Source organism: Typha angustifolia, chromosome 14 (assembly GCF_048772165.1).
Source record: "Typha angustifolia cultivar Huaian chromosome 14, ASM4877216v1, whole genome shotgun sequence".
Taxonomy (NCBI): Eukaryota; Viridiplantae; Streptophyta; class Magnoliopsida; order Poales; family Typhaceae; genus Typha; species Typha angustifolia.
Window position 1 is genome coordinate 2,208,222 of NC_133252.1, and position 22,001 is coordinate 2,230,222.

At 34.9% G+C, this 22,001-nt stretch overlaps 2 protein-coding genes and 3 non-coding genes across 5 annotated transcripts; 3 read left to right on the forward strand and 2 right to left on the reverse strand.

Annotated features, from left to right (window-relative positions):
• Positions 1 to 527: 527 nt before the first annotated feature.
• Positions 528 to 8,074, reverse strand: LOC140776320 (transcription factor TGA2.2-like). Its single transcript, XM_073119983.1, has 11 exons — positions 7,454 to 8,074; positions 5,938 to 6,041; positions 5,593 to 5,666; positions 5,292 to 5,486; positions 4,193 to 4,270; positions 4,049 to 4,108; positions 2,469 to 2,546; positions 2,308 to 2,359; positions 1,843 to 2,114; positions 1,304 to 1,549; positions 528 to 1,096 (listed from the first exon to the last, which is right to left on the reverse strand). Exons 1-11 carry the CDS (start codon positions 7,549 to 7,551, stop codon positions 950 to 952), a joined length of 1,404 nt encoding a protein of 467 aa, XP_072976084.1. The 5' UTR covers positions 7,552 to 8,074; the 3' UTR covers positions 528 to 949.
• Positions 8,075 to 9,040: 966 nt separating this feature from the next.
• Positions 9,041 to 9,113, forward strand: TRNAA-CGC (transfer RNA alanine (anticodon CGC)). Its single transcript has one exon. It is a non-coding gene; the product is annotated as a tRNA-Ala (tRNA).
• A 1,151-nt stretch (positions 9,114 to 10,264) lies between these two features.
• On the forward strand, positions 10,265 to 10,338 carry TRNAN-GUU (transfer RNA asparagine (anticodon GUU)). Its single transcript has one exon. It is a non-coding gene; the product is annotated as a tRNA-Asn (tRNA).
• Positions 10,339 to 14,087: 3,749 nt separating this feature from the next.
• Positions 14,088 to 20,149, forward strand: LOC140776083 (probable peptide/nitrate transporter At3g43790). The gene is made up of 17 exons (XM_073119645.1): positions 14,088 to 14,265; positions 14,953 to 14,993; positions 15,141 to 15,201; positions 15,344 to 15,446; positions 15,569 to 15,671; positions 15,768 to 15,821; positions 15,903 to 15,965; positions 16,276 to 16,325; positions 16,410 to 16,485; positions 17,054 to 17,266; positions 17,548 to 17,635; positions 18,299 to 18,384; positions 18,512 to 18,619; positions 19,076 to 19,120; positions 19,241 to 19,329; positions 19,531 to 19,574; positions 19,763 to 20,149. Exons 1-17 carry the CDS (start codon positions 14,124 to 14,126, stop codon positions 19,864 to 19,866), a joined length of 1,470 nt encoding a protein of 489 aa, XP_072975746.1. The 5' UTR covers positions 14,088 to 14,123; the 3' UTR covers positions 19,867 to 20,149.
• TRNAP-UGG (transfer RNA proline (anticodon UGG)) lies at positions 17,897 to 17,968 on the reverse strand. The gene has a single exon. It is a non-coding gene; the product is annotated as a tRNA-Pro (tRNA).
• Positions 20,150 to 22,001: the final 1,852 nt, after the last annotated feature.

Here is a 22,001-nt window from a genome sequence, read left to right on the forward strand (position 1 = left end):
ACTCTTTTTATGGTTTGGCTCAATTTTAACTTATAATCATGTCTTTTAAATCTAAACAATTTTTTAATCTCTTGTGATGGAAATCAAAATGTAACTGTTGTTACAAATAACCAAACTATCCCTTCCATCATTAGTGTCATTATTTCTTACCATAAGTAAATTGCTAAGTGACTAAACTACCCTGTCATCATTCATCTCATCATCTAAATCAGTTTGTATCTTTATACTTTTGTGATAGTAATTAAAGCTTTTACACATCCCATCAACAACTGACAACCAATTACAACTATAATTGTTGGAATCTGGCTAAATAACACAAGAGTAAACTATAATTTACCCATCATATTTACAATATTTAGTTTTAAACTCTGCTAAGAATTTCCATGTCAAGGAGTACAACTATTCCTCATTTCTCTCTAGAAGTCCCATGATCCCATCTCTTCCTCTCTCCCTAAAATGTGAATAGAGTTATCCCCTTTACAAATCTCAAAAGAATGACCCTGAAAAGATATGGAACGGAAAAACCATAGAGAATGAGTACTTGTTCCACAAACTTTTATTGGAATTGCAAGTATACCACAATCCATCCAGATAATTTTGATACAAGCCAAGCTTAAAGAAGCAACTGCTGCTATGTCATGGAAGACGTGGTGCTTCACCATTGGTACGCTAAGTTAGAGAGTGTACAACAACATTACTGCAACTAAGAGCAGTGGGACTAACAAGCATAGGGAACAACAAAAGACCATACTTGCACTAGATAATGATACAGTGAGAAAATAATTGTTAACCCAACTATAAATAACTAGATGTGAAGCTCCAGCATCACCCTCGCATCCTATCACCACCAGATCTCTCTTGGAACCAATGTGATTGCCAGATGGAACTGTATGAATGACAAACCCTCAAAAGATGCCAAGAAACATCTGAACTGAATCAAATTTTGCTCCTACTCCCGTGGCCGAGCAAGCCATAGAGAACTCAAGGCACGCAGCCTTGAGAAATAATCGCTTATTGCAAGTAGAGCACGTGCAGATTGGCGGATCGTTAATGTTTTATGCAACTGTCGCAAGGTCTGCTGCCGCAGGTTGTCGGCCTGGAGAAAGTAAGGGCAATACATTTTATAACAAATTATTTCCTATTAAAACCATGAAGATTGTACTATACTTGAGACACTGCGAACCAGAAATACATTTGAATACCATAGATGAACAACTTCCATAATGAATAAATAGCAATAGTTACACAACTCTGTACAATATACCATAAACAAATTTAATTTGCAAGATCCACAAGATTTTACCTGACGAAGGAAGTTCTCAAGGGTTCCAAGTTTCCCCATGGCCATGGCCATCTGGCCCATGTAGTTTGCAACATTCCCTGAAGACCCTGTTGGTCCAAGAGACCCAGCCAATGTTTCTGCCAAGGATTGTTGCAATGCCTCCATACCTTGAGATAGAGCATCCTCAGCCTGTTGAGAAGATTGCTGAAGATTGCATAACCCCATCAATTGTTGCTCTGTTAGAGGCTCTAGCTGATTTATAAGTAGCTGCAAAATGTAGCACCATAAGTAATAAACAAATCAACAATAAAAAATTGGTCAATCTGCTGTAAACCTCATAGAATTTCTATTTAACTCATTTCTAACATTCACAGATTATTTTCTCCTTTTCTCTGTTGCTCCCTGTCATCACATAAATTAAACTCTATATAAATGTAACTCTATATTCAAAATATGAATATAACTATCTTCAAGGATAGTGGTTCCTTCTAATTTATTTTAACTAAACTTATTTTTCTCTAGTAGAACTTTAAACAAGGACTAAAGTACAAAATTTTCACCTTTAAAAGCTCTGACGAACGGAAACCACCAAGCCAGAGAAAACACCTCTCTGCTGGTGTCTTCCACATGCCTGATAATATGTGAAATACATCTGCCTTAGAAGCAATACCCTTGAGCCTGAAGATTTCATCATAGTGCGACATGATGCCTTCTACAGTAACTCGGAGATCATCATCACTTGCATGAGCATTTACTGCAGCCCTTAGCTCATTTATCTGTCTATTATGCTCTTCCAGCCACCGAGCATATTCTAGGTCAAAAGCCAAAGCCCCTATAAAACAACTTACAGTTATTTCTTTTCAAATGAATAGGCAACTAAGACTCGACCTAGCATAAGATTGTATAATGTCAAACAGTATCACTGGTGCTGAATATACTATCTAAAACCTAAACATTTGAATGGCGGTTTCTCAGCAGATTGGAAAGGAAATAGAATGAAAATTTAAAAAGACAACTGCAATTACCATTTCCACTCATTGCATGGGACTGATCTCCTGAGCTAGAAATGAAGATACCCTGTCAAAAAAAAATTCTAGGTAAAGAAACTAGATATCAATCTTCAGGCCAGACTCACCAGAGAATGGCATCTATAAGATGGGTAGAGTATGAATTAACAAAAGTGTACCTGCTGGCGAGCTCGTTGGAGTTCTTGCTCTAATTGCGTAAGTTTCAGCCTACTGTTCTCTAGTTGTTGAACATATGCCTTGTATAAAATGATCATTATCAGTATCATATCTAAAAAAAAATGAAGCAAGTTGATAAGGTTCCTAACAACGTATTGGCAACAAATTGCCAACCAAATACAAGAACTGAGATCAAATGGGAGAAAATGTGAATACAATGAATATCAAAAATCTTGACATATATGACCAGGGTAGCACTGAGCAGATTTCCTTTAAAAGGAGCAAACAAAACTATCTTGCTTATTGCCCAGATAAGGAATAATATAGTAAATATGTGCACTATATGGATACACATTAACTGCAAGATCAAATATATTTCATATTCATTGGGTTCTATCAAGCTCAAAGTAACTTTTTATGATACCAATATCTGAATACAGATATACATCATATATTGGACCCTAGCAACTACTATCTGACTCATCATTCGAACATTTTACTCCAAACTAGAGTTCTTTATTCTTTCCTAGTTCCTACATCTTTAATGAGAGCTTCAAAGAGCATAAATTAGCAGCGACATAATTTCTGTTCATATTTTAATATTCACATGTCATGCAGTCAGAAGAGTTTTGTTAGATTTAAAAGCATTGTACTGTGTACCAAAAGATCTGTCGTGGTGAATGAAGCTAGACATCCTTCTTCCTGATGCTTTAGGTAAGCATTAGAGTTTAATTATAGTTAAACTTCTAGAAGGGGATCTTGAGAGTTTGAATTTCTTCATCATTGTTTCCAGCTTTGCTCAGAATGGTTTCTTTCCTTCATGATTTTCTGCCATTTAAAGCCATATAGCTACTCTTCAACATAAATAAACCAATAGCTGCTGCTGATTTCACACAGTTCAATTCATAGTTTCATACTATGCGGAGCATCCCCTTTTTTCCCATTTTTGGACATCAACGGACCCTGTCTAGGCCTTCTTTAACCATAGTCTCACACAAAGAGATTCACTTTACAATTTCATGCTTGTTTGAAGGCAATAGATGACACTTGGACTATTGCCAGAGATAGCTGACTGTCTATTACCGCAGACTAGTTCATAAAGGATTATAAGCATATTATCTAGCTTCTTTCTCTAACCAATTGGAGGGAAATTAGAAATAGTTTCGGTACCATTAAGCATCAACATTCAGCATCCATATTCCCTTTCACCTTGGTTTAGAAGAACATCTGAAACTAAAAGATAAGTAGCAGCCCCTTCTGGTGTCCATTGTCCACCACTCTTCTTGATCATCTCATGTTGAGATATAGGGCAACAACTTATTTTCCACAGAAAAAACATGGGGAGTATGAATAAACATTTAGCTAGTGAAAAGTCCAGAAAATCTCAATTTATATTAATGGATCTTAATTATTCGGCGGTAGGGGATATGAATACAGTGAAGCTATTGTACTATCAACCAAATACAATGTAATTGAGCGGGTGACCCCATTAAAAGAAGTTGGAAGATAAGTTACTTATTTTTAGGGAAAAAAAAGAAACTCATGTTCAATGCGAAAAGAAGAAAGTGTTATATCAAGATACCTTTTTCCTCAAACGACTTTTTCTGGCAGCTTCACGATTTTGTGCAAGCCGGCGAAGCGTCTATTATGACAAAAAGTTTGATCAGATCATTTCTATTTATGACTACCAAACAAACTAGCAGCTTACAGGAGACAGAGTTATTACTTTTTGGTCCCCAGATCTGTCCTTTGATCTGTCACTAGAATCAGACATCACGACAGCAGCAGCTTGTCCTTGTTCCATCTGCGCATTGGAAATGATAAACAAGAATAATCAATCAACTGATAAAAAATGACCATACTACCTAAAGATCATAATTAATCAGGCCTAAAAATACTTTAAATACAGACTAGAAATTCAGATGTATTAAACAATAAAATGAGAACTTGATTTGTCAACAAGCTAAAAATTCTGTATAAGGTAAAAACCTGCAGGAAATGACAACTATAACTGCACACAGACCATATTAAAAAAAATGGAAGCTAAAAAGAAAACAAATAAAAAGTTATAGCTCAAGTACAAACCTAGGATGCATGAGCTTGGTGGGCAAATATTTCTCGATTCCATGGATGAAATCACAAGACAATTATCTGTAAGTAGAACAAATGACACCTGACAAAGTATGATCTTATGTCTATATTAAAAAGATTTCTCTACTAATGACATGCTAATCCTGTTTCTGACGCAATCTGCAGAAAGCAAAATGGATCCCCTTAAGAATTAACCTATGCAACTACCATAAGATCCTTGGAATTTACTCTCAATCTCATTTCAAGCTACTTCCAGTTAAATATCACACTACAAATACATTTTAGGTCTAAATAATTAGCAAGCTTCATTTCACCTTAGATGAACTAATCACTATGAGATGCTTCTTCACAGTAAATGGAAGACATTCTACCTAATGATGGGTTACACTATGATATAAGTCCTAAAGTTGACAATTTAGAGATATATAATATATCATATACCCTCCCCCCTCTTCATTTTCTCTCGATAGGACAATCTTCACTGTATATTCATAATTTCATACATCACTACATTGCACTCGGCAGAAGTGTATGAAATAGTTCACCTCTTCGTTCATCTTCTAACAGTGCCATTCTCTGTATTCATATGATATCTACTGCTCAAAATTGTCATTTATATGCTCTGCCAAAGTGTTTATGTTTTCAACCATCTTATTATACAAATAATAAAATAATAAAATCATCAGGAGCACCAATGATATAAATAAAAAGGGAAATGCAGGAAGTGGATCAACCCTCTGGTTCTTCTCATCAGTGTCGACATCCGTAGATGTGTCAGTCCTAGGACTTCCATCTGCCATTGTGGACTCGCCCCAGTTCTCAAAATGACCACTAGAAAATGGCACCAGATTAGGTTGTTGTCCCTTTTCTTGGGGCACTGTCAGAGACCCAACTCTAGCTGATGGAGTATTATCAGTCGAAGTGAGAGCCTGTAAATGGCGAAGAATCAATTCAGGACGTCAACAGCAGGCATAAACAGATGTAACTTTCTGGACAGTAAGAGCATGTGATACATTAAGATAAGCTAGTGCTCACTTTAGTAAAAGCACCAAAATGAGGCAGATCGGAACCAACAGCTTGTCCACTTGACTTTATATTATACGCAGGATCTGCAAAAGGACAGAGAAAGTGTAAGCATAATAGGATCTACTAGGTTCCGATAGTTGTTCATACGTAGCTTAGTTCAACCACAGGGAACCAATTGCCTTTTATGTCAGTACTGAACCATATCCTATTTCAATTAGAGGAAGAACCAATGCACATAATGTTAGACTATATCATATGACCACCATGAGTATATTGTGGAATGCAATAAGAATATATGGAATGATAGGGGCACTTTAGGCAAGTACATGTCCAACCAAGGAAACAAGAACATACTTCTGCTTATATCAGAAGCATCGTCTACTCGAAATCCGATAGTTTGATGAATTGCCTCAAATTCTGAAATTCTAGAAGGGTGCATTCTGTTTCCCTCTGCAACACTTAGAGATGCAAAGAGAAGCATTAGTCTAACATGGAAAAATATCGCAGAGAAGATAGTAACAAATAGCTGAACAATTATACTGCGTTATAACGAATTAAAACTTTCATCTGATGAGACATGCAAAAGGAGGCAGTTTGGCAAGCTCATGAGTATTATAATCAGTCATGGAGCAGTCTCTCTATGAGATCAAATAGCACATCTTTCTATACATTTGCAATTCTGTACAGTATTGATCCGACAGTATCTTCTTAACAGAAGTGCTACAAATTATCAACTGCTTCATTATCCCTTTGTCCAGGAAAGCCACCAAATAATTAAATGTCAAGTCAACTCCCTAACCAAAATATCCCATGATTGCTAGGATCTAAACATAATAAATTGAATGATAATCTTTAATTATCTCTTTCTTGATGGATCTACACATTTACTAACTGAATGGTTACCCTTGTACAATACTACAACTATTCGTACAATATTAGCAAGAAATGTAGTGTTCTTCCTACTTTGTCTCTGGCAACTTTTGCATGAACATAACTATACCCTGGAACAACAGCAAAAAAAGAAAAGAAAACAAAGAGTGTTCTTCTGCTCATAAGAGTGTGTAACAAAATAAAGTACCATGTCAGCCAATTCGCATCCAATTTTCCTAACCTACCCCAAAATCAACTTCCAGACCAACTCTAAGACAGGATACATTTTAACACTCAAGACATATTTGTTATGCATGACCATGTCAACTAATGAGCATGATTATCCTAAATTATCCAATATCCTGCATAAAAATCATCACCAACATTAACTCTAAGATAATACATGGTATTACTCATAAGATAACTTGTTATTGTGAGACCATTGCCATTTCAACATTGAATTCATCATACCACAATCTTAATTCAGTTCAGAAATACAGCTACCTGCTTTTGGAGTACATTTTGTTACTACTTCCAACATAGAAGCAACTATAATAAAGGTTTGATCAAAATGTTACATTATCAACAACAAATTTCTATAGAGACTCTTCTCTGTTGAATCCTTCCTCATGCAACAAATAGGCAAATCCATAGAGAGCCTATTAAAAATAATGCTCCCGCATAGGGATTTAATATCTCAACTAGCCTAATGCGGAAAACCCAAACCTCACCGTACTGTTGTACTACGCAACTAAATGAAGGTATCAGTAATGTGTGCCCTACTGCACTTTTGCAGTTCCACTAACGGGAACATGAAGAAAAAGAGACATCTTTCATCCCATGGAACGAGAAAATAAAGTAAATAAAATAGGAACGAACTCAAATAACTATCAATAATTTAAGTATGATCATAAGCTGCATAGAGCTAAATCACAAAAAAATTAAATCACCATTAAAATCAATCCAAAGATCATAAAGTGCCAAGAAATGATCCACATACACTGTTTGAGCTCCTGGAATCGAAGACGCGAATCCCGGCATCCCTCCAACGGCTCCCTTACCATCTTCTGCGCCAACCCCAACTTTCCTACTCCCCATCCACAACCACCATCATCCTCACCACCACTCCCAAAAATCCAGATCAAATCGCAACCCAGGAACCCCAATTTCCACCGAAAGGCAGCACCTTTCTAGCTCCAAGAAGAAGATTCCGGAATAACCAAAGCAGCAACCTTTCTAAAAGAGGCAAAACAACAGCAAACCCACCACCGAGAAAGACAAGTCTCCAACCCTTATCCGTACAGCAGAAGCAAAGCGCCTCAGGCCACGAGCCCTCGCCAGAAGCAGAGAGGTAAAGAGGGACGGCAGCAGAAGAGTACAAAAGACAACTGGAGGACCAACACCGAGGAGGGATTCGTAGATCGAGAGGGAAAGGAACGATCTTGGACCGATCCCGGACGAGAGGATCCCTCAATTCGGCGGCAAGAAAGGAGAAACCCTAGAATTTGGAGGGGAGAAAAAATCTCATAGCAAGGATTGGAAGATGGCGACGCCTACTCCGTTCTTTGACTCCTCTCTCTCTCCCCCTCCCTCTCTCGATAATTCCGATCTCAGGTGGTCCGAAATTTAGTTTATTTATTGCTTTTATCGTTTTATGCCATTTTTCTTTTATATATTTTACTAAATACACCCTAACTTTGCCAATATTATTACTTTTAACCCTATCATCTCAATATTGAATTAAATGCCTTGGCCCATGCATTCTGCTTTTAACTTTTAAAAATTAAAAAATTACCTCTTATTTGAATTTATATCTATACTTAATTTCACTCATCTACATATTCTTAACTATATGTTAAAAATAAATAAAAATATACCTTGTTTTTATAATCACAAAATTAGGTAAGTATATTAAAAAAAAACAAAAAGAAATTTCTTTTTTATAATTCGGTCCAATCGTTGGTGAGCTGGAGTGTGTCAGAGATCCGGGATCTCAACGCTTCTCGTCGCACGAGGAAAGGAGAGAGAGGGAGAAGTTAAAAAAGGGAAATTTATCATTCTGGTCCCTACAAAAGCCGGTTATTAGACGTTTGGCCATTGGAAGGGTTTGACACGTTACTTATATGTGGGTTGACTGTTGAGCCGTCTAAAATTGTAGCTTGATTGGAAATTGGAATTATGATCGTTTGATTCATAGCCTGCATGCCTCAAAATTCCCCTTTGGTGGGGTCCAAAATTTAGTGCGCAAGACTATAGGTTTATCTTGAACCCCTTTTTTTTTTGGGCAGCCCAGTTAGTGGGACTGGGGGCCCATTTTCCATCCTTCTTTTTTTCTCCTTACTTTTCTTTTTAATTTTTTTTATTTTTCCATGTAGAATATTAATGATATATTACACTTGTAAACAAGAAAAGTGTTAGACATGCTAATAGATATATAGATTGAATAACTAACGTAACTTTCTTAAGCTATATTATAACGGGGTTGGATCATACTCATGTAGCACTTTTATAGAATATTTAATAAATATTATCTGGCTAAAGTTTTTTAGTAGTAATATCTTACTCAGTTCGAGAAATGAACAAAACGGGGGGTGTAGCTCATATGGTAGAGCGCTCGCTTCGCATGCGAGAGGCACGGGGTTCGATTCCCCGCACCTCCAATAGGTATAAATTAATTTTTATTTATTTTGCAAATCACCCCCTGCAAATTGTAATTATTATCCTAAAATGAATCAGAAATGACCATTTCATGTTTCTATTTCCCTATTTCGTCTTCACCTCTAGGTTTTCTTTATTCACAAATCGGTTTTTTTTATATAATTTTACCACCCGGCACGAGACCGAAATGAGATATCCAAGCTTGGACCATCAAATTTTTGAAATTATTTAGAGACCTACTGTTATGGATTTATCTAGTGAAGTAGTTTTGCATATACCATGACATGCTCAACTACTAAAAGGTTCAGCTAACATTATTCTACTTTGAGGGTGTGGTGATTAGGTGATACAAGTCAGTTGAGCGAATTATATCATTCGAATCTTGACAAAACTTTATAGATGCAATATGTGCTCGATTTGGTCAAACTCAGTACGAAGACTTTTAGATCACATTAACTAAGCTAACTCAATTAACAACAGTTCAAGCTTACTCGGAAGAGTTCAAACAAATCTGTAATCAAGTCATTATCTGGTCAACTTAGTCTTGAAGAGTATCTTTATTAGTGAGCTCAAGCCTGACATTCAAACTGAGATGAAGGCTACTCCCGAGTAGTTTCGATAGGGCCTAAATATATTCACAAGAAGGAGAGAAGAAAGATCTATCTGGAATTTAAACAATCCAAAGAGAAGCCCAAACTTGCCCAATATATTATATCTTATATACAATGCTTATTAGGCCTTTTTGGGCTTCTTTTTCTTTTGGTTTCTTTTTTTTTTTCTTCTTCTTCTTTTTGGGTAAGAAAGTACTTATATTGCCACAAAAAGAGAGTAAAAAAGGTCAGATACCTGGACAAAATACTCTGTGTATCCCTATACAAAATATCTACCAACTCAATAATAGAACAAACTCCCCCCAGGTAGAGGTAAATCCCTGCTACCAAGTCATATGAGCTTTCTTAATAGCAGTGAGAGAAAAGATTAAAAAAATATATGTTGACAAAATGAAAATTTTGTGATCACGGGCCTCACTAGATGAAATATTTGGTACCATATTCTTAATCTAATTACATGCATCTATCTATTAATCCAAAGTTAATACTCTAGAATTTTTCATTCTTTTCTTTGAATTTTGAATTAAAGAAACTTATAGTAAGCTGGGGTAGCTCAGTTGGTTAGAGCGTGTGGCTGTTAACCACAAGGTCGAAGGTTCAAGCCCTTCCTCTAGCGATTATAATTGCTCTTACAAACTATTTTTGAACAATTTATACCAGAGGAAAATGTTTTTATTATCTAAATTTAATTTTAATCAAAAATGATACTTTTAAAAGAGAAAATTAATTTTAATTATGATATATTTAGGAATTCATGGACAATATAATATTTTAAAAGTTTTCACTAGCAATTATATAAAAATATCCAAGTATAATTAGCTACTAATCTGCATCTCTACTCATTCCACAACTTTATGGCCTTAGTTTCTAATCTAATATTTTTAGTCTTCTTTAATTAATGATGGATCAAAAGACTCATAACATTGGTAGAAGATAAGAAGAAGCATCAAATAAGTAAACCAAGCAATTATTGTGGTCAAATTGGGATTAGAACATTAATAATGAGTATTATTACTTTAATGAATCTAAGAACTTGCCCTCTAAGGAAACCAATTTTGCTACGTGTGGAAGGTAGTGAGTCCATAAGTTGTTTGCTTGTTGTTTGGGATGGAATTTTGTTCAACATTGTAACATATGATGTTACATGGCAGAGGACAAAGTCTTGGTCACACAATTTGATACCCTAATTGATGGAGAGAGGAGAGAAAAGAGAGAAAAGATTGACAAAGATTGGAAATTGATAGTCCTAAGTTATGTCAAGAGGAAAAGTTGAATTAATGTAAAATAGTATTAGAATTTATTTGTTATTATTTAGGGTTAAATATATTTTATTTATATTTATGCTCAAAATTAATTTACTCTGTCGTACTTTCAAAAGTCTCAAATCAGTCTCTGTATTTATAACTAAAATGAGACTGTTAATTTTTCTGCTAAATTTAACCGAGTATTTTGACTATTTTGATAATTTTGTTGTATTATATCAAAATCTGTATGTTTGCTCTGACAAACACGATAAGGATGTTTTAGTTATTTTGATGTCGTTCAGTTAAGTTTAATTGAAAAAATAACTGTTTTACTTTAGTCATAAGTACATGGACTGGTTTGAGACTTTTTGAAGTATAAGAGGGCAAAATAATTTTAAGCATAAGTACAAGAGATAAGATATATTTATCAGTATTATTTATTTAAGACTGAATTTGATTATAAAAAGAAATAATAAAAACATTTGGTTACTGAATCAGATTAGAATCCCTCATTAACTCAAAACCGACATTACCCAATCCTTAGTAGGTTGATCTTTGTAGTTGATGGAGACTTAGTATTGGAGGAGTATCTTCTACTAGCGTCAGGCATTAGATATCAAACTTCTTTATCACTTTATTTGGCGTGGAAGAGTTAGTCCATCTTCTCTAGATCCTTAAAAGCTAGTAGAGAAGGACGGATTAGGTTATCAAAATCTTAGGTGAGAATCGCACCTTATGAAAATGAATATTTGGAATATTAGGTTGCCTAAATCATCAGCAGCTCGATCGTTAACTGATGCACCGAACATCTAATGCGGCATGAGTAAAAATTTGAATAACTTTAGAATAAAGAAGATTTATCATAGAAATAGCACACTTATTCCATCTAATTAAAACGATGTCTACACCGTGTTTGATGGCAACTACACTAAGATATCACCATCATGAGTACATCCATGTACCTTCCTCGTTGCTTCGTGATTCAAAATCTTCTTAGTCCAACAACAAGATCACAAAGACTTCTATCACCTTCAACCAATAAATTATATCTCATATATATATATATATATATTTGCATGACATCAATGTATCATCTCAAGCCGACCAACAAAGAGAGAGTTTGATGAGGATTGGAGAAGGGATGCTGTCAGAAGGAAACTTCCTCGTCTATGGAATGTTGTACATGAAGGTACCAATGTCAATATAAGTTCTCCATTAGGGGCCAAAATGATCTTTTTCATAGAATAGAAACCATGTCCTTTAATATATTTTTAGGCCCACTTTGGATTTAATTGCAAATTACACGTGGTAGATCCTTGGCCTTTCCTATATATAACGTACCATGCACTAAGGTTGACAATAGTTTTAATATCACTTATATATATATAATAATAATTATGTAATTTAACATCATGATATTTAAAAAAAATATTCATCTATATAAGATGTGAGAATGATAATAAAGATTAGATGTGGAATGTAGTATACTAATTATTCTAAATGAATTGATTGATTGATTGATTATTTCTAATCATGATTACAATTACTCATTCAAGTTGCATGCATGCAATTATATGATGACATACTTATATTCTCAAGGTGTCACTATGATTTCACATGCTCTAATGTAGGTATTAAAAATCACAAAGTTGCTCATAAATAAGACATTAGCCAATTTAAAATTTAAATATGCACCATATATATATAAATTTTATATTAAAATACACGCAGTCAATTTTATATACTAAGTCAAAAAAATTAAATATAATTAAATTACACAAGCCCTACTTGAAATTTTCCAATTGAGAGGGGATATCCTACCATTGGAGTTCAATTTAGTATTCAAATCCACATTGATTTCATTGAGTAAGTCATGAATAAAGTCTAATCTATCTCTTATTATATACTCTATATTACCAGGCCACTTAATATACAAAGGCATGGGGTTGGAATTTCAGTAAGCTCAGTGTTAAATATGTGCTGATACATTAATTATCCTACTTAAATTCTATGACTATATATATTATTTTTTTGGGGGGGGGGGGGGGGTGTGATCAACACCTCTCATATATGTAATTTGATGTGTTAGCATATATCTCAAGATATGTCCTAGTGGACAGCATCTAAGATGTAACTACTGGGCATTGTATATATGCATTTTAGAAGTTATTATATATGCACTAATATCTAAGTATGAGAAAAAATAAAATAAAAAATAGTTATAAGAATATTAAGGAAAGGGAAGAAATTATATTAGCAAATACTTTACTGCCCCTTTTAAAATTATAATCTAAATTCGACGGTTATAATAGCCAGTTTTTATATCCGGTATCGATTCCAAAACCACATTACTTAAGAAAAATAGTTTCTATTATACCTTTGAAGATCTTAACCGTTAAATCTTCATCAAACTGATTGATAAACAATTACCTTTTACGGTACCAAAGAAGCATTCTACACCGTCTTTTCTTCCATTAAAATTTCTCTCTTAAATATAATTATGCCTTAATTATAGGAGGTATCATTTAATATTAAATAATTTAAATTTAATTATTTGGAGATAAAATTTAATTTAAATATAATTCTCTATCTCTATCTATTAAAATTTAATTTAAATCAATCTTAAACTAATAAGAGATATATATAAATAATAAAAAATAATTAAATAGATAAAATATAATTAAATTTTCATCAAGTTAATTATAAAAGATATCAATACCCTTATTTTGATATATATATATTTCTCTCAGTTAAGAATATATACGTCTTTTATCTGATAAAATATTAATATAATATAATTGTCAAAAAATAATATACAAGATTATATATCTAAATAATAATAATAATTATCTACTGAACAGATAATATTTTTTATTTCTATTATAACTTTGAAGATCATAGCTCTCTGTAGTTTTATTTATGTCAATTTCACGTAGATCGGAAAAAAGCAGCTCAACGGCTGCTATTGGTGATTTATTTACCTCCCCTCAAAGTCAACCGGCCGACAATAGATAATATCGAAGTGGTAATTAATTACCGGTGCAACTTGCACGCCAAGTGCTACCCTTTAAATAGGGGAGCTTCGGCTTCTCTTTCTTTGTCTCAAACTTGTGCCAAAAGTTTCCAAGTAACTGGGGGGGGGGGGTTTGAAACGGAAATGGCGGCACCAAGCGAGCCATTGTTGAAGAAGGTCTACCATGCGAGCTGCCCAGGTTGTAAGCTTGACCAGAAGAATGAGATCCAAACTGGGATACCATACAAGGAGTTCTTCTACATATGGGTAGTCACATTGTGCTCTGGTGAGAGTTCTTAATAATATTTATCTTGGGTTTCCTTTGTGTTATGTTGCATTTGCTGTTGTGAGGATTAGAATTTTTTTCTTTTCTTTTGGATTTCAGTTTAATATGCAGAAACAAAGATGTGTATTTTTGTGTTTCCCTTTGATTTCCATATGAAAGAAGTGGTTTAATTATGGTATAACAAAGTAAACAAATGGGAAAAGAAAAGTATCCTGGGGATCGCCAACTTAGTTCATCTGTGTGGAGGACCACAACTTATTAAAAGTAGAGGTGGAAAGTTGAGATGCTGACAGTTGCTGCTATAACAAACAAGAGCATTTCCAATAGTAAGCAAACAGAGAATTAGGCATCTCTGTTAGATGTCGAAGTTCCACCGCTAGATTCAATCGATTGAACAGATCGCTATCACAATTCGCAGAAGTACGGTATGTTTAAATAATACATGGGGACACTCTGTGTTGTTCCAAAATGAACTGATTGATGTGGATGGACCCATCTGCCTAATCATCTGAGGTGAAATGATATTGAATAAACTCGTTTTGCATTAAATAGTGCTATTCATGTTAGCTTATGTTAATAAATAACTCTTATTTTTTTTCATTCCAAAACCTCTCCGATTTGAAGTTCTAGTGCTTTTTCTGCATCTGTTTATTACTAATATGCAATTGCTAAACCATTGCTTTTCAGCTTTGCCGATTCAATCATTGTTCCCATACTTATATTTCATGGTACGTGCAATGCAAACACTTTTTTTTTTTCAGTAACCAGGATAATGTTCATGGGCTATCAAAACAGAAAACCTTTACTCAATAATAATTTATTTATAGTTCTTAAATAGCTTTTAATGTTGGTTTTTCTTTTCATTACAAAAACAGATAAGAGATTTGCACGTTGCAAAGCAAGAAGAAGATATTGGATTTTTCGCAGGTTTTGTGGGTGGGTATTTGTTGTGTTGCATTTAATACATACACAGATTGCTCACCCAGCTAACACACACACTACTCGAAAACTTTTCATCTAGTCTGTTAAAATTTGCATTTATGAGACCATATTTGTTAAACCTTGTTTCCGGTTAAAGGAACTGCTTATATGTGCGGAAGAACTTTAACTGCGGTCCTGTGGGGAGTGGTGGCTGATAGATATGGGAGAAAACCAGTCATAGTGATTAGTATTCTCTCAGTGTAAGTAATATCGAAGCACCAATATGTGACAGATATTATTAGATTTTTATTTGATTCTTATGGTTTGAACTGTTATTTTTACCTAGTTCTTAATTCTGTGTATGGTCTGCCTTCAATTTCAGAATCATTTTCAATACTCTTTTTGGACTTAGCACAAGTTATTGGATGGCAATTGTAACAAGAGCACTTCTTGGACTTCTTTGTGGTTTACTAGGACCAATAAAGGTATTTAGCATTATGTGAACAATAAAGCAAGCTATTATGGCAGCCTGCATGTGATGTGTTATTAGTCCTATCGAAATTGATTCATTTCATTTTCAGGCATATGCATCAGAAGTGTGCCGGAAAGAACATCAAGCTCTAGGATTATCACTCGTAAGAAGTTTCTCATACATCAATTTCCTTTTGTGATTCTTATTGTTCTTCCTAATTTAGATCTAATTAATGAAAGTTTAGGTCACTTCATCACGGGCGATTGCTCTGGTTATCGGTCCAGCTATTGGCGGTTTCCTTTCACAGGTGATATTTTGACTGCTTGCTCTGTTCAAGAATATTAATGGCAGGCTCTAAAAAAATGACTTGATAGCTTGATAATATGTTGTTAGTATAACAATTTTTGCGCGTACCTTGTATGCTTTGTGTTATTTCCTATTTCACACTACAATATTTGGAACCCTTATAGTATGTCAGCATTCTTTTTCCTTCTTGGAACATATGACAATTCATTAGTCTTTACCATAGTTTTTTTTCATTTACGAGAATTTCCATTAGTTGTTTCTTTCATCACCTTAGCATTTTCTCACTGTGCTTGTTATATGACTTTTATCAGCCTGCTGAAAAGTACCCAAGAATATTTTCTCAAGAGTCCTTATTTGGGAGGTAAAAATGGCGTCGATTCTTGTTTTGGTTTTATTGGCCCATTATTTTGTTTGATGAAAAATTTTATTTTGCAACTGATTTTAGGTTTCCATACTTTCTACCCTGCTTATGCATATCACTTATTGCAGTCGGTGCGTTCATAGCCTGTTTCTGGCTTCCGGTAAGTTGCAACTAACCTCTTAATTTTGCCTCCCTTCACATGTGTATCCGTGTGTTATGTGTGAAATCATCATATCAATATATAGAAGCAAGATCAACTACCAACTAGTCTGCAGGGTATGGTTGTGTTTGCTGCCTTACATAGCTTCTCAATCACCCAGAATAAGGTCTCAACATATAGTGCACAAAGTTTAAGTAGTTTGCTGAGCAAACTGTGCTATTGGAAATCTTCTTTGGATATATTGTATTTATCCATAATTTGAAACCTTTTTTCCCCTCCCTGTAGTCTTCTAAATTACCGCATAATTTAAGTAGTCAAACTAAAAATTTCTTCTTTACACTGCATATAGAGGTTCATTTCCATTCCTTTTCTTCCCATTTGCTGCCGAGAGTTTCATTCTGCAATATTCTCTGTGACAAAACATATCTGTTCATATTCCTGAACATAATTGTTGTTTAAAAATCAATATTTTAAAAGGGCATGAATCTTCGTGGTCAACTGGTCAAGTATCAATCACCAAAGAAAAGATTTAAGTCTTTTTACTTGTTGTTCCAACTGTCTACTTTAGGAAACTTTGCACATGCACCATGATAAAGATGTAGAAGATGGATCATTTGAAGCTCTAGAGGCATCGGTAGGTGGGTCAGACTCAGAAGTGATCAGTGAATCAACTAAAGGAAGAGGATTGGCTTCTAGTAAGAGCTTACTGAAAAATTGGCCATTGATGTCGGCAATCACACTTTATTGTGTTTTCTCTCTCCATGATACAGCATATGCCGAGGTATGATATAATCCGAAAGTGTTCTCTTGCTGCTATGGCATGACTTTTAGCATTTCAGGACTTGTCTTTTGTCACTGTTTTGTGTGTTTCACTCGAACTTTTAGACTTAGAAACAAAAAAGAATCAGCATGAACAGTTTTACTACCTGATAATCTCGAAAAGAACTTTTTGAACTATCCATTTTGCTCAATATTTTGCTCTCTTCCATGTTAATCTGCTCATGTTACAAATTCAGTAGGTTAATATATGGTTTCTCATTAAGCATCACTCACTTACTACAGATATTTTCTCTCTGGGCTGTGAGTGATAAAAAATATGGAGGCTTGAGCTTTTCATCTCAAGATGTTGGTTTGGTGCTTTCTGTCTCAGGTATATAATATTCAACTGTGTGACAATATAGGCATCTTACAAAACACACACATGTATGAGCCTCAAGTTTCAATATATGATAAGATGCTTAAATTTTCTAAGGGGTCTTAGGATCACATTGTGCTTTCATTAGATCAATTTGATCTAGAAGGTAGAACAATCCATCTTTTCAGGTACCTTGTTTTAACTTTTTTATGTCCTGAAGTATATATGAAAAATCCTGGAGCAGCCAACAGAAGTAGATTTAAGTGCTACACAAAAGGGGCATTCCGAGAATCGAACTCGGGACCTCTCGCACCCAAAGCGAGAATCATACCACTAGACCAAATGCCCGGATTTCGATAACTTTCTAATACACGATTTCATGGATTAGATTCCAAAGTTCAAACTCTTGAAATCAGCTTTGCAATTTGATAAGAGCTATTGAAAGTTGAAAGTAAATTGATGGCTGTCGTCTAGTATGTTAAACTGGTTATACTCACTTTAACAGTGCTGATAAATGGATCAAAGAGTTTTCTCTTGCTTTAGATCTCCTAGACAAGAATTAGTTTACTAGTCTGCTAGTTAAACGCTTCTGCTTCCTTGACCAATTCTCTTTGTGTTTAAAGTGCAAACTTTCTAGTGTTCATGGTATATTGTGCTTAATTGATGATTCACTATCAGGTTTTGGTCTTCTGGTTTATCAACTTCTTCTATATCCACTTCTTGTGGACCGCGTAGGACCCATCATACCATTCCGTGCGGCAGCGGTAAGTAATCAGCTTCCATCTTTGAAATTGATGTCCTCTTCCTCCTCATGTTATAATTCTTCTACTTTTTATTAATATTGATTTTTCCATTTACATGACATTCTCTCTTTATCTCTCTTTTCTGCAGGTTTTAGCTATTCCACTACTTGCCTGCTATCCATTTATGACTAATCTATCTGGAATCACCCTCAAGATAATAGTCAACATAGCATCCTTTCTGAAGAATGGTTTTTCTGTGAGTATGATTTCTATCACCTGGTTTATGTAGGACAGCCTGACAGGAGACCTGACAGATAATTACACCCAAGCAAAACTTTGAGTTAGATGCAAGAAATGATTCATGAGAAGCAAGAGGAGTCAAAAGTTCCATGTTTAAAAACAAACCACATTATCACTTCCTTGAAAGAGCTATGTTTGGATTCTTTTATGTCCTTGATTTCCCAGCCATATTGGATGGTCATTTTTTTTTTCTTCTCCTTCTCTTCTATACTCTCCCTAAAAATCAATCCAAACAGGTAGAAACCATTTTCTCTCCTAACATTCTCTTCTTCCCTGTTCACTCCATTCCAGCAGATTGTTAATTCATTTCTTTACAAAACATCAAATTCATAAGAAACTGACAATACTTTTTAGAGGAATCTGATGATTCTTGTTAGTGAGAGTTCTAATGCATCCTCTTTTACTGTAACAGGCAACGATCATCATCGCGTGCAACATTTTGCAGAATACAGCTGTGGTATTTACTTCTCCAAAAACTCTGGCAATACATTGTTTCAAATATGTATTGTTACTTTAACTATGAAGTACATAGGTGTTAAGAAAAAAAAAACTGTTAATTTGTACATTATATTTACAGACTCAAGAACAAAGAGGTGTCGCAAATGGTATCTCAGTCACTGCAATGTCTATTTTCAAAGCTATTGCTCCAGCAGGTGGAGGAATTTTGTAAGTATTCTGCAACATCTAGTGAGTGAAAGTGGTCCATTACATGTCAATATAGCTTTATAATGTAGTAATCAGCGAAATTTGTACCTCCACAAGTCTCACATTCTTCACCTTTTCTGTTAATAAAGTTGCAATTCTGGTTTGCCAATGCCTCAAATTTCTGTCTGATTAGAACTTTTTAATTTCATTGTGCACACCTAGATTTTCATGGGCGCAAAAGCACGAGAATTCTTCCTTTCTACCAGGTATTACTTAACCCTGTTTGGGAACTGTTCAACATGGCATGTAACTGTTTCTTTTTTTGCCCCAGATGAGCACTGCTGATTTTTAACTTTCAAACACATAAACAAAATTATATTTAGCTTCATAGTGTCTAATTGAGTAGATGTTCAAGTGATCTATCCAAGGACCTAAATGTATTGTTAACATGCAGGTGATCAAATGGTCTTCTTCATCTTAAATGTGACTGCATTGGTTGGACTCATATTGACCTGCAAACCTTTCCTTACTGTACCAAGTACCAAGAGTACATCTTAGAATGCAGAAGTTATTAACTTGCAGTTATCCATATATAACACACCGCTGAAAGGGAGCAGCAAGATGTCATGTCTTCCATCTTCTGGTCTTTGCTGTTATAGTGTGAGAGACATCTCTCTTTCAGGTTATTTATTCATGAAGCTACCATATATGAATTAAACACTTTCTTTTACGTAATTAGATGAGTATAATGTTTTAAAAGACTGATGGTGGAATTGTTACGATCCGACCACATGGATTAAGTCGAGTTAAGTCGAATCGAGTCAAATTAGTTATTTAGAATTTTTTATCTTTCAGTTTTGAATTTCAAATAAATATGATAATTCGTTCTTTATATGAGTAGACCACCCTCTGACGACCGCTACACCACGTCGCCACAACATCGGAAATTATCGTTTTGCCCTCTCTGATTTATGTCTACTATTTTATTTTTATCTTCTCATTCTGACCTCCGATTTAGATGAAACTAGGGCCATTAGAACTCTAACTTACGAGGCTACTTGCACCTAAATTTTCATAATCATCCTACGGACGGATCGTTCTAGATCTAGTCTGTAACAGGAATGTTTAAAACATCATACATGATCAAAATTTTAGGTATGAAATGAGCAGGAACATTAGTTAGCAATTGAAGTTCTAACATGTCAAAATGATATCTTAATCATAATGTAGAGTTCAAGAACTTGTAGCAGAGTGGTGCTAATACAAAACAAGATGTCAATAATCTAGTCCTAGAATCTGAGTAATGCAACCATTCGAGTTCAATATAACAAAAGAACAATTGGATAGCACCTGCAAATCCGAACTTTCGCTCTTCCATCTTCTGCATCTCAGTCCTGGGGATTCAAAACTCTGAAAAACGAAGTGTTTTCTCTCAAGCACCTTTGCACTGTGGCCCATAGGTTATACAGTCCAAACATATGATTTAGATGAGCCTGAGGTACTTCTGGTTGCTGATGAACAGAACAACCTACATTTATTAGAAAACTTTAGCTCCAAATCAATTCCTTTGTATACTGTACAAATGCTTGCCACTTCCATCAAATCTGCATATATTTTTTTACGGTGGTAAAAATAGGTGAAAGACATCCAGAACCAGCAGACTCTGTTGAATTAGTACAAATTCATTGGCTGCAGGCAGCAGTTGATCCTTCTGGGCTTATAAGCAATTAATCCATCTTGCAGTTGAGACACAGTTCTGGTTTTTGTCCATTACTATTTGTGACCACTCAGATGTTTTGTCATGTGTGCACCATTACATTTATAATTGATATCTATTTTGTACACTCATGTGTTTATATTGGTCAATGCCAGAACTATGTAGCATTTAAGCAACGAAATATAATAATTTCCTCCTAACCTCATCCATAAATGTTATAGAGCACACAGAACTATGAATGCAATTCAACCCAAGAATTGCATTCATGCACTTGCCATTTATGTGCAGCAGCTTATTTCAATGCCTTCCAGTGCTTGCAGATAAGACCAGCGAATGACTCAATTTATCGTGGCAACTCTACACACAACTTGCCAATGAATTAATTCCCTGGCAATATATTGGACTGCTCTAACTGAGACCGTTGAGATTATCAAACAAGATAGCAATTGGCAAACTTACTCACGACTAGGATATATCAAAAAACGCTCTACACTAATATGAAAACATCGTATCTCTCTCAAGAAAATAAAAAAAGGTGCTTCTATCCTGAGTTATCGTACACATTTATTTATATTCACATATATTGTACTTAATACATACATATATCTTTAATGCAAATTAATGGATCAACAGGATGACGACCGACTCATTTCCAATAAGAGGAGGAGGTAACAATCGTAGACTGGCATGTCATTCTATCACCCAGCATCAACGTGAGCAGCACGTGTCTTTCGACTCTTTTCCTAAAGCATAAAAAAGTTTCTCAGTAAAATTTGTCCCTCCTGCCCACCCCCACCATTGTTGCCTTCGTTTCTTCTCTTTTTTTTATCCCCCAGTCTCTAGTGGATGCATGAATCAATGATGCCTCCTTTCACAGTTCACGCCTCCCTCTCTGTCTCTCTTCTCTTTCTCTTACCAGCTTTACAGGACTGCTCTCTTCCTAGCTTCCCTTCTCTTGCACAATGGCTCAGAGCCC